This window comes from Choloepus didactylus, chromosome 7, assembly GCF_015220235.1.
Source record: "Choloepus didactylus isolate mChoDid1 chromosome 7, mChoDid1.pri, whole genome shotgun sequence".
NCBI classification, from domain to species: domain Eukaryota; kingdom Metazoa; phylum Chordata; class Mammalia; order Pilosa; family Megalonychidae; genus Choloepus; species Choloepus didactylus.
The window spans coordinates 114,399,106-114,416,146 of NC_051313.1; the positions used below are offsets into that span (position 1 = coordinate 114,399,106).

The 17,041-nt window shown below is 38.8% G+C and overlaps 1 protein-coding gene across 3 annotated transcripts in view; it reads left to right on the plus strand.

Moving 5' to 3' along the window:
- Nucleotides 1–15,800, plus strand: part of LOC119539866 (transmembrane protein 217-like) — a 39,924-nt gene extending 24,124 nt beyond the window's left edge. For 2 of the 3 annotated variants that reach the window (XM_037843702.1, XM_037843703.1), the window contains one exon: nt 14,710–15,800. In XM_037843702.1, coding sequence (XP_037699630.1) covers nt 14,710–15,386 — 677 coding nt within the window. In that variant the 3' untranslated portion in view covers nt 15,387–15,800. Of the gene's footprint in view, nt 1–7,988; nt 8,015–14,709 lie in introns of those variants that run through there. The other variant, XM_037843704.1, reaches the window with a different exon arrangement.
- Nucleotides 15,801–17,041: the final 1,241 nt, after the last annotated feature.

Consider the following 17,041-nt stretch of genomic DNA (forward strand, 5'->3'; position numbering starts at 1 on the left):
TAATAATTCACATCCACCCCAGACTTTGAATCAGGAGGAATTTGTGATACAAAGCAGAAACAAAGGAATGCATTCTCACTGTGGGCAGTGCCAGTCATGGCAGTAAAAACTCTGTCTGGAGTTTGGGGAAACAGCTGTGGCACCAGCAATATCCAGGGTCTGGACTAGAAGATTTTGTTACTGGATCAAGGCAGTGGATTCTTCTGCCTGATGTGCTCAAATGACCAGTTCCTGAGACACCGGAATTTCAAAGAGAGAAAGAGTTTTATTGCTAGGCACAAAGCAGGAGAACAGATGGCCTATCAGTCCAAAATCTGTCTCCCCATCCTGCAATAAATCTGATAGTTTTATAGTATCAATTGATGGACAGCTTTTAGGATAATGAGTTCAGTGGCCCCAGATTATGTAACTAGAAGTGATCTAATTGTTGAATATGCACAGATTGATTACGTGCTTAGTCACAGAACATATGTAAGAAAATGGCGGCCTTAATATGATGATGGGCATGATTTTTAGTATTATAATTAGGTAAAGGTGACTTGTACGTTAAAGTCGAAGCTACTGCACATGTCAAGCATGCCCATTTTGGTTAGATCCAGCTTCGTTTATCAAGGTAACGTTGGACTTGGAGTGGGTTAGTTCTGGGCTGACCCAAGACTCTTCATTAATAAACATTAGGGTCTGTCTTTAGTGATCATAAGACTTTAGAGTCGAAAAACTGAATAAATGGGTACAAGTGAAGGTTAGTCACAAGGTTTTCACAAGCACAAGGGCACAAGATAAAGGCTATACAATCATTATCAGAGATCAAGGCAGCTGGATTATAGTTCAGGTTTCAGGTATTTCCCCTTTCCCAGAAAGTACAAAGGAATATCTATATAATGATTTAGTAATCATCATCAGTCCTTAAATCCTAACTTCTCGATTACAGTCTTTCGGTGTAACTATGGTATCAAATGCCCATCAGTGGCAGTAGTAGCGGCCCAGATCTGTGTGAAACTCACTACCACCCTCTATGTAAATCTTCCGAACATGGTGTGGTAGACTGATTGCATCAAAAGCCTCAATTCTTCACCCCTCCCTGCATCCATGTTTTTTTGTAGGACCCTTCCGTTCTGCCTCTGGACTCATTCGTGTGACTTGCTTTGATCAATGAGATGTTGGCAAACGACACAAGCAAAGGATTGAAAATTTGCTTGTGTGACTGGGCTTGCTCTCCCTGTTGCCATCTGCCATTGCCATTAGAACATGTCTGAGCCAGCTAGCTGGGTGATGAGAGACATGTGGAACTAAGCCAAGTCTCCCTGAGTTTTCCCAGGTGAGGCCATCCTAGATTAGCCAACTGCCAGTTGAGCCTTAGAGATATGAATTAGCTCAGCCAAAATCAACAGAGCTGTCTGGCCAACCCACAGTTGACCCCAGACACTTGAATTAGTTCAGCTAAGTTCAGCCAAGCCAGCTCCAGTTCAGTTGATCCAACCCCACAGATTTTGCACTAAATATAAATTCACTGTTTTATGCCACTGAGGTTTGTTTTGTGTGTGTGTGTGCTTTTATTTCGATGTTTATTTTGAAATTTTAGACTTACCAAAAAGTTGCCAAAATTGTATCCTTCATGCACATTTCCCTAATAACATCTTATATAACAAGAATATAAGTATCAAAACCAAGAATTAACTTTGATATAATACTGTTAACTAATCTAATGACCTTGATTGAATTTTACCAATTGTCCTACAAATACCCTTTTTCTAGTCCAGGATCACCCAGTTACAGATCCTACCTTGCATTTAGTTGTCATGCCTCCTTAGTCTCTGCCACTGAAGTTTTGTGGTTATTTATTATGTAATATGGTTGTGGCAGTAGACAACTGATAGAAATGATTCTCCAGCCTTCTACATTAGTCCACAATCTGTGCCTTAACTGCTTAAATCAACCAAGAGTTGGCGTCTGTTGATTGCTCTAACATGGAGAAAGGCTGAATGTAAATTAGAAAGAAGCCCCACCTCGATGGTTGCTAACATGACCACAGACATAGGGGACTGGTGGTTTGATGAGTTGAGCTCTCTACCACAGGACTTGCCCTTGGGAAGACTGTTGCTGCAAAGGAGAGGCTAGGCCTCCCTATAATTGTGCCTAAGAGCTTCCTCCCGACTGCCCCTTTGTTGCTCAGATGTGGCCCTCTCTCTCTAGCTAAGCCAACTTGAAAGGTGAAATCACTGCCCTCCCTGCTCCGTGGGATCAGACACCCAGGGGAGTGAATCTCCCTGGCAACGTGGAATATGACTTCCGGGGAGGAATGTAGACCCAGCATCGTGGGACAGAGAACATCTTCTTGACCAAAAGGGGGATGTGAAAGGAAATGAAATAAGCTTCAGTGGCAGAGAGATTCCAAAAGGAGCCGAGAGGTCACTCTGGTGTTCACTCTTACTCACAATTTAGACAACCCTTTTTATGTTCTAAAGAATTGGGGTAGCCGGTGGTGGATACCTGAAACTATCAAACTACAACCCAGAACCCATGAATCTTGAAGACAATTGTATAAAAATGTAGCTTATGAGGGGTGACAATGGGATTGGGAAAGCCACAAGGACCACACTCCACTTTGTCTAGTTTATGGATGGATGAGTAGAAAAATAGGGGAAAGAAACAAACAAACAAACAGACAAAGGTACCCAGTGTTCTTTTTTACTTCAATTGCTCTTTTTCACTTTAATTATTATTATTGTTATTTTTTTGTGTGTGCTAATGAAGGTGTCAGGGATTGATTTAGGTGATGAATGTACAACTATGTAATGGTACTGTGAACAATCGAATGTACGATTTGTTTTGTATGACTGCGTGGTATGTGAATATATCTCAATAAAATGAAGATAAAAAAATACAGAAAAAAATATATATATATAAAAAAAGAAAGAAGCACAGGGTCAAGGGAGAGATTATTTGAGGTGGGAGAGACGTTAGCATGGCTACAGGCAGAGAATTGAAGGCAGTTGTATTTGTTAGTATATAAGTATACCTACAAAATAACAGTGCTTTGAACAAGAGAGAGGTTTAGTGTCTCTCATGGGAAAGCCTAAGCTGCGGCAACAGTTCTGCTCTGTGAAATCTTCAGGGGCCTTGGCTCCTTCTCTCTTGTTGCTTCATCATCTTGTTCAATTGGTGCCAGATGGCTCACCACCACATTCACATTTCAGCCATTGGGATGGTGGAAAGGGAGGACATGACCTGTCATCTTAATACCTGCTCCTTTTATGTCATTCTCAGAACTGGTTACATGGCCAAACCCAGCTGCAAGGGAGGTTGGGAAATGTAAACTTGATTCTGGCCAACTATGCACATAGCTCAAATTTCTGTTTCTGTGTGAGAAGGAGCAAATAGATAGTAGTAGTCTCTGCCATGTCAATGAAGAAGGAATAATTAATGGAACAAGATCTATATGGTAGACTTCATTAGCCATTTCCTTCCTTATTCCTTACTAAGGTGACTCATTTTTTTGGTAGGAAGTGGGAACCATATTCCCAATCCTGGTATAAATCATGATTTGTCTAAACCAGTTATGGCAATCCCATTCAGTTTTGCCAGAAACTTCCTTTCCCAGCCTTCCCTGCAGCTATGGTGGCCATATGACTCAGAACTGAGTATGAGCCCTGAGGGAAGACTGCTGGGGGTTTCTGGGAAATGTTTTGCTTCCTCTGAAAGCGACAAATGCAGAAGAGAGCTCAGTGGCACACCCCTGTTTGGGATACTGGTGCAAAGCACTGTGGCAGTCAGCTTATGACCAGGGAAGAAAGACCAAGAGAATTATGGATGTCAACCTAGAGTCCTGACAACTTTTTGAGGATCTAAATGACCCTGAGAAATGAGTAGGGATGAGCTAGGTGGAGAAAGAGAGAAAAGACAGTTAGGAAAATGAGCATTATGAGAAATAATGCTCTGAGATGCACCTGGAAAGGTGGGTAGGAGTCAGGTTATGAGGACTTTGTATGCAGCAGTGTGTTGTATTGTCAGAACTGAGGTGTTTTCCCTGCTTGTTGGCTGATGTCACCACCAAAGTATGACGGGCATTTCCTCTTTGTAGATTCAAGGGTATTACCCGTCCCTTTGTTTTGGAAAATCTTGGCATTTGAAAGCAGAATTCTAGATTGTGTGAGTTGGTGGGTGGTTGGGTGGTGTTGGTTTGAAAAGCTGAAAGAGAAGGGAAAGGTTTCCAGGTGTCTACAGCAAGTGAAATTTCTCTACCCTTGGGGGAATGGAGAGGTGGCAGATTCTGTATTGACTGTCTCCCAGCACCTTGAGGTGGCAGAATGTCTCATGGGCTGGCTACATGGATGCCTGGCTGGGACTGATTTCTAAGCCCCAGCCTTTGAGGCTGTGAACCGTGGGACTATGAGGCTTAGACATCAAGCATCTCACAGTTTTCACCATAATTGAGTAAATCTAAGATTCCATCAACTACAGATGCATCAGCAGTTTAGGTACCACTGAGAGAAAGATACTACTAATTAAATTATGCTTCATGCTTTCATATCACTTTGAATTTTTATTTTCTGCTCATTAAAAGATATAGTTAGACATAAATTTTTTTTATCACATATCAACTCTAAGAAGAATACTCAACCTCAGAGGTAAATAAGAAATGCAAAAAGTAAAATAAGAGTCTTTCTCTCTTCCATTTTTGAAATCCTAGCATGTTTGCCTTTGTCTTCATGCCTTTGCCTTGCAGTAATAAGATGGCTGCTGAGGCTCCAGCCATCACAACCACATTCCAGACAAAGAAAGGGAAGAAATAAGGATGACATCAGCCATATCACTGTCTTTAATCAGGAAAAGGTAAAGCCTTCCTAGAGCCTCCAGCAGATTTTGACTTGTATGTCATTTGCTAGAACTGTGTCCCATGGACACCCTTGATACAAAGGAGGCTGGAAGAGCAAATATTTTTCCTAGATCTGGGCTCATTGCCATCCTGAACAAAAGCAGACTTCTGTTAGCCAAAAAGGAAGAAATGAGTATTGGGGAGGAAGCTAATGGTGTCTGCTACAACAAAGTTAAATAAATAGTTGTTTTACATGCATAATAAATAGTAGTTACCCTTGATAGAAAGTAGAAATAACAATAGCAAAAATGCTTACAAATATAATGCTAACTATGTGCCAGGTACTGTTCTTGAGTTTTTCAATTATATTAACTCATTTAATACTTACAGCAACTTTATGAGGTAAATGTTGTTATTATCCTTTGTTTTATTTTAGAATTTTTTTGTTGTATCCCATATGCTCACAATTGAATTCATCATAATCCTCAGTTCATGACATATTCCTCATTGTTCCATGTGTGGCTCTTTTATTTACTTTTTAAATATCAGTTATTTTTAATAATGTAATAGGCACACTCAAATCCTTCATCAGAAATAAAAACTAGGATCTTGTCAGCAATTCACATCTGACTGTGAATTCACTGACCTACTTCACTGCCACCCCTGACCTGAAGTGACCATTATCCAGAATCCTGAGTTCATCATTCCCTTACATTCCTTTTTATATAGTTTTATTGCATCTCAATATAGTCCTAAAAAGTGTGTGTGTATAGTATATTTGTACAGTTGTTTTTAACAGGACAGTGGCCTCAGAAGATTTAAATTCAAATTTCTTTAAAAGATTATCTTGATCCAACATGTTTGATGACCATGTTGAGATTTTTTGCTCCCTATATTTCCTGTTCTGTTCTAATTTCCCAGGTTAAAGACCATTGTCTTCTCTTAGAGCAATCAAAAGTACACACTAAGTAGTTTTGCTGTACAGGAGGGCTGAAAAAAGAGAAGGAAGGGAAGAAAGAAGAAAAGCTAGGAGAGGGAGAAAAGGAAGGCCTGAGGAACATGGCCCTAAGAGTTCCTGAGGACTGATGACTAGGATGAGCAGTGAGGCGGGTGGCAATAGCCAAGATTCATCAAGGTCCTGCTCTAGTCAAGGCTTTTTGTTATGAGCTTTAGGATGAATGGAGTTTCTGGGCTCAGTGAGCTCACAAATCTCGGGCAAACAAGGCACAAGTGGGTTGAGTGTTGAGATTGGTTTTGGAGTCAAACAGATGTGAGTTCAAATTCTAATTTTGCCACTAACCAAATGCACAGTTGAGGCAGAATTGCTTAAGTTTTCTCTCAATATCCTCATTGGTGGCCACGAAGATGATTATTATAAGTTGTACTGGTTTGACTAGTGTCCCCCTCAAATTCCTGTCCACCCGGAACCCGTGAATGTGACCTCATTCAGAAATAGGGACTTTGCAGATGTAATCAAGTTAAAATGAGGCCACACTGGGTTAGGGTGGGTCCTAAATCCAATGAATGGCAACCTTATAAAAAGTGAGGTTTGGAGACACAGAGGAGATGGGGGCAGAAGGCCATGTGAAGACAGAGATAGAGATGGAGTTAGGCTGCCACAACCAGGGAATGCCAAGGATGACTAGCAACCACCAGGAGCTAGAAGGCAAGGAAGGGTTTTTCCTTAGAGCCTTTGGAGGGAGCAGGGCCCTGCCTACACTTTGATTTTGGACTTCCAGCCCCAGAACTATGAGAATACATTTCTATTGTTTTAAACCACTCAGTTTGTGGAACTTTGTTATGGCAAGCCTAAGAAACAAAGACATGGACACATAAAACATTTAAATGGCAACTTAAAACAATATAAAAGATGGCACAAGACAATACACAATTTATAACCACCTTACTTGTAAAGACAATAGTGACTCTGAAGTTAAAGAGACATGGCTTTACGAGGGGGTAGTGAACAGAACCCTAGATTCAGTGAGATAAACACATAGACAGGGAGAATCTGCTGGATAAAACAAAAGAGCAAAGTCAAGGGAAGTGCTAGATCCCAGTGGATCACTAGTCCTCACTGGATTTAGGTGCAATGAAGTTTAAGTAACATATTATAGTACAGGCTAAACCGTTGTAAAGAAGAAACTCCAAAAGACAGTGGCTTATTTATAGTAAGAGTATTTTCTCTCAAGTAACAGTGATCCATTGCTGATAGGGTAGTCTACCGTCTTCAGCAAGGGCTTTCAAGTCTGATCAAAAATGGGTTCTGATCATGAGGAGAACTGGAAAGCAGGAAAGGGCGTGGTGAGAGCAGGCCTAATCTTAACAGCCCTGTAAAGGGGAACAGGACCCTTCCACTCACACCCCATTGGTCAGAACCAAGTCACATGACCACATGAAGCTGCAAGGAATGCTGGGGAATGTAGTTGTTAGCTGTGTGGCCATGTGCCCATGTAAACTTTGGAAGGATCTATTACCAAATAGAAGAAGGGGAAAATGGATGTTGGTAGACCATTTCCTTACCAGATATAGACCAAATATTTGGGAAACCAAATATTTTTAAGAGGTCTTAGGGAACAGAAAAAGTCTGCTGTCTGCTTTAGGTAGGTTGGAGGCAGTGGATACAGCAGGGCCAATGGGCCAATTTTGCTGCGGGGACCTTTGGTATGAGAGTATATTACGTGTTTTCCACCCTATTTTTGTTGTTGTTGTTGTTAGGATACTCAGATAGACTGAATTGGTCCTCGGTCATAAAAATTGTCATCATTAATAAATGCATGACACACTTTTATTCTTTTCTTTACTAATTTGTTTTTTAAATTGTTATTGTGGTAACATACGTACAACATGAAATTTCCAGTTTTAACGACTTTCAAGAATACAATCACTGGTATTAATTCCACAGTGTTCTGCTACCATCACTGCCATCCATTGCAAAAACTTTTCCATCACCTCAGACAAAAACTCTGTGCCCATTAAGCATTGGTTCTCCATTCCTTGCCCCCACCCCTGGTTACCTGTAATCTACTTTCTATCTCTATGAATTTGTACATTCTAGTTATTTCATATAAGTGAGATCATACAATATATGTCCTTTTGTGTCTGGCCTATTTCACTTAACATGATGTCTTGCAGGTTCATCTGTGTTGTAGCTTGTATCAGGACTTCATTCCATTTTATGGCTCAATAATATTCCATGTAAGTATATATATCACATTTTGCTTATCCATGGACACTTAGGTTGCTTCCATCTTTTGGCTATTGTGAATAACACTACTGTGAACATTGGTGTGTATATATCTGTTTGAGTCTATGCTTTCAATTTTTTTGGATATATACCTAGAAGTGGGATTTCGTGGTCATATGGTAATTCTGTATTCAATTTTCTGAGGAACCAAGAACAATGGCTGCACCATTTTACATTCCCACCAATGATGCATGAGGGTTCCTGTTACTCTGCATCCTCACTAATACTTGTTATTTTCTGATTTTTTTAATAATAGCCATTCTAGTGAGTATAAAGTGGTATATTATTATGATTTCGATTTGCATTTTCCTAATGCCTAATGATGTTGAGCATCATTTCATGTGCTTATTGGCCATTTGTACATATTTTCTTTGAAGAAATGTCTACTCAAATTCTTGGCCCATATTTTAATTAGGTTTCTGGCTTTTGGGGTTGTTGACTTGTAGGAGTTCTTTAGAGAGTCTGGATATTAAGCTCTTATTAGATGTATGGTTTTTAAATATTTTCTCCCATTCTGTAGGCTCTCTTTTCACTCTTTTGATAATGCTCTTTAATTTTGATGAGGTTCAATTCACCTATTTTTTCTTTTGTTGCTCATATAAAGTCTAATAATCCATAGCCTAAAAAAAAGTCCTGAAGCCATAAGGACCATACTCCCCTTTGTCTACTTTATGGATGGATGAGTAGAAAAATGGGGGAAGGAAACAAACAAGCAAAAACAAACAAAGGCACCCAGTGTTCTTTTTTACTTTAATTGCTCTTTTTCACTTTAATTAATATTCTTGTTATTTTTGTGCGTGTGGTAATGAAGGTGTCAGGGATTGATTGTGGTGATGAATGCACAACTATGTAATGGTACTGTGAACAATCGAATGTATGATTTGTTTTGTATGACTGCATGGTATGTGAATATATCTCAATAAAATGAATAAAAAAAAAAAAAGTCCTGAAGTTAGTCCTCTGTTTTCTTCTAGGAGTTTTATGGTTTTAGCGCTTATATTTAAGTCTTGTTGCATTTTGAGTTGATTCTTGTATATGGTGTGAGGTCGGGGTCCACTTTCATTCCTTTGCATGTGGATATCCAGTTTTCCCAGCACTGTTTGTTGAAGAGACTCTTCTTTCCCTGCTGAGTAGACTTGGCACCCTTGTGAAAAATCAGTTGGCTATAGATGTATGGGTTTGTTTTTGAACTCTCAATTCTATTACAGTGGTGTATATTGTCTGTCCCTGTGCCAGTCCCATACTGTTTTGATTACTGTAGCTTTAATAAAAGTTGAATTAGGGAAGTGTGAGTTCATAAACTTTGTTCTTCTTTTCAGGATGGTATTAGCTATTTGGGGCATGTTTGTTTTTTAAATGCAATTTTATTGAGATATATTCATATACCATACATCATCCAAAGTATACAATCAATTGTTCACTGTATCATCACATAGTTGTGCATTCATCACCACAATCAATTTTTTGACAATTTTCATTACTCCAAAAAACAAGAATAAGAATAAAAATAAAAGTAAAAAGGAACACCCAAAACATCTCTTCCTTCCCCACTCCATTATTCATATACTTTTTGTCCCCCTTTTTTCTACTCATTTGTCCATACACTGGATAAAGGGAGTGTGAAGTACAAGGTTTTCACAATCACGTGGTCACACTGTGTAAGCTATATAGTTATATGATTGTCTTCAAGAATCAAGGATAGTGGATTGCAGTTCAACAGTTTCAGGTATTTCCTTCTAATATCCAGTACACTAAAAACTAAAAAGAGATATCTATATAATGCATAAGAATAACCTCCAGAATGACCTCTCAACTCCATTTGAGATCTCTCAGCCACTGAAATTTTATTTTAATTTCTCTTCCCCCTTTTGGTTAGAAAGGCTTTCTCAATCCCATGATGCTGGGTCCAGGCTCATCCCTGGGAGTCATGTCCCATGTTACCAGTGATATTTATACCCCTGGGAGTCATGTCCCACATAGCAGAGAGGGCAGTGTGTTTACCTGCTGAGTGGGCTTAGAGAGAGACTCCCCATCTTAGCAACAAAAAAGGTTCTCTGGGGGTGACTTAGGCACCATAATAAGTAGGCTTAGCCTCTCCTTTGCAGCAACAAGCATCATAAGGGCAAGCCCCAAGATTGAGGACTTGGCCTACTACAATGGTATTCCCCAATGCTTGCGAAAATATCAGGAATTCCCCAGGTGGGGAAGTTTAATGTTTCCACATTTCTCCCCAGGCCCTCAAGGTGGCTTTGCAAATAATTTTTATTCTTTGCTCGGATTACCCTGGGATATATTGGGGTTTCACACTACCCTGTTGTTTGTTTGTTTGTTAATAATATAATGAACACTTGTAAATCCCTCATTCAACCCAAGATTTAGAAGACTAACAATAACTCACATTTATCCATATGCCCCTTCCCTAGCCCTTACTCCCGCCCTTCAGACGTAACCACCATCCCAAACTGTGTTTACTAATTCCCTTACTTTTTAAATATATACATGTATGTATGTATATATGGCCAAAAAATATATTATTTCATTTTAGTTGTTTTTAAATTTCATGACAATATTATCATACTGTATGCTCTCAATTTTGAAACATATTTTAGTTGGCTCTAGAGTCCTAGGTTGGCAGTTATTTTCTTTCAGCACATTGAAAGCAGACAGATATAGATATATGTAAATATTATGATATTTATTATAGGAATGGGCTCACATTAATGTAAGGATTGGCATATCTGAATTCCATCAGGCAGCCCACAAGTTGGGAACCAATGAATGTTTTGATGAATTCCCCTGGAGAAGATAGTTGGCTGAAGTAGAGATAGAATTCTTTCTGACTGCTGAAATCATCAGTTCTCCCTTAAAGGCCTTCAACTAATTGGATGAGATTTCTCTCATTGTTGAAGGCAATCTCCTTTGTTGATTGTAGACTTAATAAGCCATAGACGCAATCAACTGAGTAATAATATAAATCCACGAAATACCCTCACAGTAACAATCAGGCCAGTGCTTGCTTGACCAAAAAACTGAACACAATAACCTAGCCAATTTAACACATGAACTTAACCATCACATTTTAGAAGTCTAAATGTTACTCTTTTGACTGGAATCTGTCTTTTCCCTTGGCTGCTTTTAGTATTTTGCATTCAGCATTTTCACCACCTTATTTATAGGTGCAGATTTCCTTTTATTTATCCTATTAATGATTAGTTAGGTTTCTTGAATCAGTGGGTTGGTATCATTTTTCAGTTGTGCAAATCCACAGCTATTATCTCTTCAAATATACTGCCCCATTCTTTATTTCAGGAGCTTTAAGTGTATTCAGACCATATTATCATAACCTTCATGTTTCTTAACTTCTTGCCCATATTTCCCCATATTTTTGCCTTTCTGTCTTATGTTGTGGATAATATATCCTGATTTATCTTCTAGTTAACTAATTTTCCCTTCATCTCTGTCCAGTCTGCTTCCAAATACCAAAATTTCCACTGAATTTTAAATTTCAAGTATTGAATTTTTCACCTCTATAAATTCTATTTGGTTCTCTTTCAAATCTGCTGGGTTATTTTTTCTTAATAGACATTGTTTTTTAGAGCAGTTGTAGCTTTACAGAAAAATTATGCATATGGTACAAAATTTTCATATCCCCCCACCCCCACCCCACACACAAACGTATATGCATTAGTGTGGAATATTTGTTATAATTGATGAACCATTTAACTGAAGTCCATACATAGTTTACCTTGAGGTTCACTATTTGTGTTCTATGGTTCTATGTTGTTTTTGTTGTTGCTTTTAATTTTTATTGTAGTAACATAAATACAGCATAACATTTCCTGTTTTGACCACTTTCAAATATATACAGTTCAGTGGTGTTAATTACATTCCCATTGTTGAACTACCATCACCACATCTATTACCAAAACTTGTAATCAAATTTCTTAACCTAAGGACCTCCATTTTAATCCCAGAGAGGCAGACTGCTATTCTCTAATTACTGCTGAGTCCAAAAGACTTTGACCTCAAGGAAAGAAGACCAGGAAGAAACCTTTGAGAAAGCTTACAGTTCATCCTTTGCAGTTCTCAGTAATTAGGCCACCTCTGAACATTGCTCCTTAGGTCAGCCTTTTTTGTTCTACCTATAACCATTTTGAAAAATTTTTCAATTCCATTAATTTCTGGGCTCAAAGCAGGCTGATATTTTTTCCTGCGTGGTTTTATTTATTATTTTTATTATTATTACTATTATTATTATTTTAATTAGAGATATTGTAAATTTACAGAAAAATCATATAAAAATACAGCATGTCCTATATTGACATTTTGCATTACCATGGTACCTTTATTATAATTGATGAAAGAATATTAAAATGATATTGCTAACTACAGTACATAGTTTACAATAGGTGTATTTCCCCCCATATCATCCTATTATTAACACCCTGTGGTAGTATTGTACATTTATGATAATTCATGAAAGAGCAGTCTTATACTTGTATTATTAATGCCAGTCGATCGTCCACAGCAGGGTTTAATGTGTTATACAGTCCTATGTTTTATCTTCTAACTTTCATTGTAGTAACATACATGACCTAAAACTTCCTCTTTCAACCACATTCACATACATAATATAGCGCTGTTGATTACACTCACAATAATGTGCTACCATCACCACCATCCATTTCCAAACCTTTAGAATCAACCTAAATAGAAATTCTGTACAAATTAAGCATCAGCTCCCCATTCTCTATGTCAGCCTGTCCCCTGGTAACCTAAATTCTAGATTCTAACTATTTGACTTTGCTTATTATAATTATTTAAATATAATTATTTAAATATTGTATGAGGTCATACAATATTTGTCCTTTTGTATCTGGCTTATTTCACTCAGCATAATGTCCTCAAGTTGCATCCATGTTGTTGCATGCATCAGGACTTCATTCCTTCTTACAGCTGAATAATATTCCATCATATGTATTTACCACATTTTGTTTATCCATTTATCAGTTCATGGACACATGGGTTGCTTCCATCTTTTGGCAATTGTGAATAATGACACTATGAATGTGTGAAGTGCCAATATCTGTTTGAGCCCCTGCTTTCAGTTCTTCCGGGTATATACCTAGCAGTGGGATTGCTGGGTCATATAGTAATTCTGTATGTAGATTCCTGAGGAACTGCCAAACTGTCTTCCACAGTGGCTGCACCATTTTACATTCCCATGGGTTATTTTCTATGGTTTCCTATTTCTACATGTATTTTCAACCTATCTTTTATTTATTTAAATGTAGTAATCAAAATTGTTTCATAATCTGGTGTTTTGCAGTTCTGTTTCTGCTGTCTGTTTTTATCTGCTGGTTCTCACAGCTTGGTTAGTTTTTACTATTAATGATTATTGTCCCTGAAAAAATTACTGTGGGTAATTCTTTGAGGAACAGTTTAAAGGTACATTCCTCCAGAGAAGATTTGAGTTTGCTTCTGCCAGGTTTTTAGGGACACTTTGGTTCAGGACCACTTTAAACTAGACTCAAGACTTAAAAGTTTGTTTGTAATAATACTTCATGTAATTTAAGCTACAAAGATACAAAAAGGCCAGCTTATGGTTTCAGTGTCTCAAGGAGAGTTTTCTCCCATCTGCCCAGCATGGTACCAAGTCAACTTTTCTTAGAGTCTTCAGGAAAAAAGATGTGGGGGTAGGTTTACTTCTGGTTCACCTTTACCCTAAAGTCATAGCCCTTTGGAGGGCCATCATTAAAAGAGAGAAGGCCTCCTAACAGACAACCCACCTTGGTGATCTCTGAGCTGTTATTTCATTCTGCCTAATCCTGCAGGGTTGTCATAATGAAAGTCAAGTTTGCCCAGATCTGCAAATGCCCTCTGGGCAATATTGACTTCCATGCTTGCTCACCTCTCCTAATTCCTGCTCTCCTATAGACTTTGACCTTCTACTTCCCCCCCAGAAGCAATTCTGTGCTTTCAAGAGAAATTTTTTAAAGTATCTTGTCCAGTATTTTTAGTTGTTTTTAGCAGCAAGTTAGCCCAACTAACCTAACTAATCAGAAGTCCCTCTATCTTTTATCTCCCATTTCCTTGATTTCTACTCTTCTATTTCTTTTTTCCTTCTTTTTACTTTTTTGTAATTCTTGTTGTTAGTTGTTCTTGTTGATGTCGTTTCCCTAACTTCTTAAGTAGTTTTTTTCCAACTTCCTAAGTTTTCATCAACTCCTGCCCCAGCAGAGCTATTGTGCTGCCCTGAGTTTTTTTCCTGAGATACCTGCACTCAAGATCTGGGCAAGTGCAGTCAGTTTCCACCACCACGAAGCAGTTGTGTTTATAGAAGTAAGAGCAGAACTTAAACCACCTTTTTCTAACTCAGTGTTCTCAAACACTAGCTACGTATTAAAATCACTACAAAGTTTTGAAAATACTGATGCCTGGGTTAATAGCAGTGAGTGGATAAATTAGAGCAGTGGTTCTCAGGCCTGGCATCACGCTGGAATCACTGAAAGAACCTATGCCCAGCCTCCACCCCAGACCAACTAGAACAGTCTTCCTCCCCTCCCCCACCCATCAATTTTGAACAGTCTTCTGTCTTCCCAAGGTTATTTCCTGGTTCCCATCTTTCTCTCTATTGTTTCCCCAGAGTGGATTTGGGGAAGAGGCAGAATCCTTGCTAATTCACCACCTTGTAAGGAACCAGAACACCTCCTCGTTTTGTCTGCCTTCACACACGGTCTCAGCATGAGACAGCAGCAGTGGTGTGGCATGACCGCCAAAACAGGCAGCGTGCTGTCAGCGGTCTTCAGCATCATTTCCACCGACCTGTACATCACCTTTGAAGAAAAGCAAATAAAGAATGGCACTTGCACCAGTATCAGTCCGCAAAACTATACCGTAACTTACAAGATGACTCCGCGCCCCAGCTGCTGGAGCCTGAAAATTCTCGTCATTTCATCCATAATCACCTTGATTGTCAGCTTCTTCCTTCTGTACTCCGTGTATGCCCAGAAATACAAGGGCCTGGTGATCTATGCCATCTGGATCCCTCTCTTTGAATTTATAAGCATTATCATTCAAGTCGTCACCAACAATGACTCCAGCATCATTGAGGTCAGAGTGATGCGCTGGTTTGGCTTGGTGACCCGTGTTCTCTTGCACTGTTTCTGGATGTTCTTTGTCATCACCTATGCTCACAGTATCTACAAAAGTCAAAGCCAGGGCAATATACTTACCTACAACAGACGCATTTCTATGGGCAGTGGAGAGTTCCCGCGGCGGAAATCAAAGATAACCAGCTTTTCCCACCACTATAATGAATAATGTTGGCCCTTTTCTCCCCTCCCCCCCCCCCCAAGAGGCAGGCCTCCCAGGTTCTCATGGTAGCTCTATTTCCATTTCTTTCTTTCCCTTTTCCCGGAACAGTTCAGCATGTAGAGGCCCTGTTGCCACTCTTTCAGAGGAATATGGAGAGAAAATGTGGTTCTAATCACATCTGGAACAGCCTGCTTGTTGAGGGTGCTTAGTTAAAGGACATTATTATTTATCAAGCCTTCCTTGAGTTCATCCTTCCTTTTCTGGTCGATACCAACTTATTGGTGAAAATAAAGAGGGCGAGAGAAGGAAAAGAAGCTGAACTGCGGCATAGCAATCCCTTTCATCTTGGTATGTCCTCAGTAGCCTTCAACCCACAGCTCTCTAACCCTGGGATTGGTAAATCAGTACTTATATCTCAAATTTCAGTAGCACAAAAGATCCTGTTTGTGCTTTGGAGTAGGTTCATGCTATGATTTTTCCTCTATGTTCTCTATACTTTATTCCAAATAAGAAAAAGAATAAAAATAGAGAAAAATCATTTTTCAATTTTTGTCTGGAGTTTCTGTCTTCCCCAATTTGTCAAGGAGTACAAATGGCACTTGGTTGATCAAAAAGTATTTGTTAAACTTTCCTTTCACGGTGCTGGAGGCTGTTGGGGATACAAAAAAAAGTATAAGATAGGCCTGACCTTGAGGATTTTATAGTTTAGTGGAAGAGACTGAATTACTGTTTGTGAATCCCTAAACCAACCCCATGTAAGACAATACATAACTGCACTCTATCAGAGATCTACAAACTTCCCTTTTTGTTTAGGTCCCAAAACAATCAGAAGTACTTTAAGTTGGGATGAAAGACAACTAAGAAAACTTCTCCTACAAATGTTAGACATTATGTTGAGGTTTTTTTTTCTGCTGTTGGTGGTGAATAGCTTTATTGAGGTATATAACAGTCATACAATGAAATGTACATTTTAAAAGTGTATAATGTGATAAGTTTTGACATATGTATATACCCTTGGAAACATCACCACAATCAAGTTAATGAGCACGTAGACATATCACCCCAAAAGTTTCCTCATTACTCCTGCCCTCCTGCCCCTCCAGCCACCCCCATCACCAGGCACTGATTTGCTTTGTGCCCCTATAGTTTAATTTGCATTTTCTAGAATTTTATATAAATGGAGTCATACAGTATGTACAATATTTTTGATCTGGCTTCTTTCATTCAGTGTAATGCTTTTGAGACTCCTCCATGTGGTTGCATCTCTCAATAGATGACTTTTTTTCAAAGGAATATAAAACTATTTATTGACCACTGTTCACCAGTATTTACAATAAAGTAAAGATATACAGTTGGATAACATTCTGATTACTATGAAGTTATTGTTTTTCCCGGCTTCTGCTTAACCAGTAAGTCAAATACTGAAAAGATTGAGCCTACATGTAAGGAATGTGTTGAGGGTAAAGAAAAAACATTCAGGTCAATAGTTTATATCACAAAAGTATTAACCAATTTGCGCCAACAGGTCCTAAACGGCAACATCTCTAACCATCTGATCAGGTTTCTGTGACTCATGAACTTTTTAGTCAATACAGCACAGGAATTTCAACTTTCCATAACGGAATGGCTCTCTAGAAGGAATCTTTAAATGCTCATTTAAC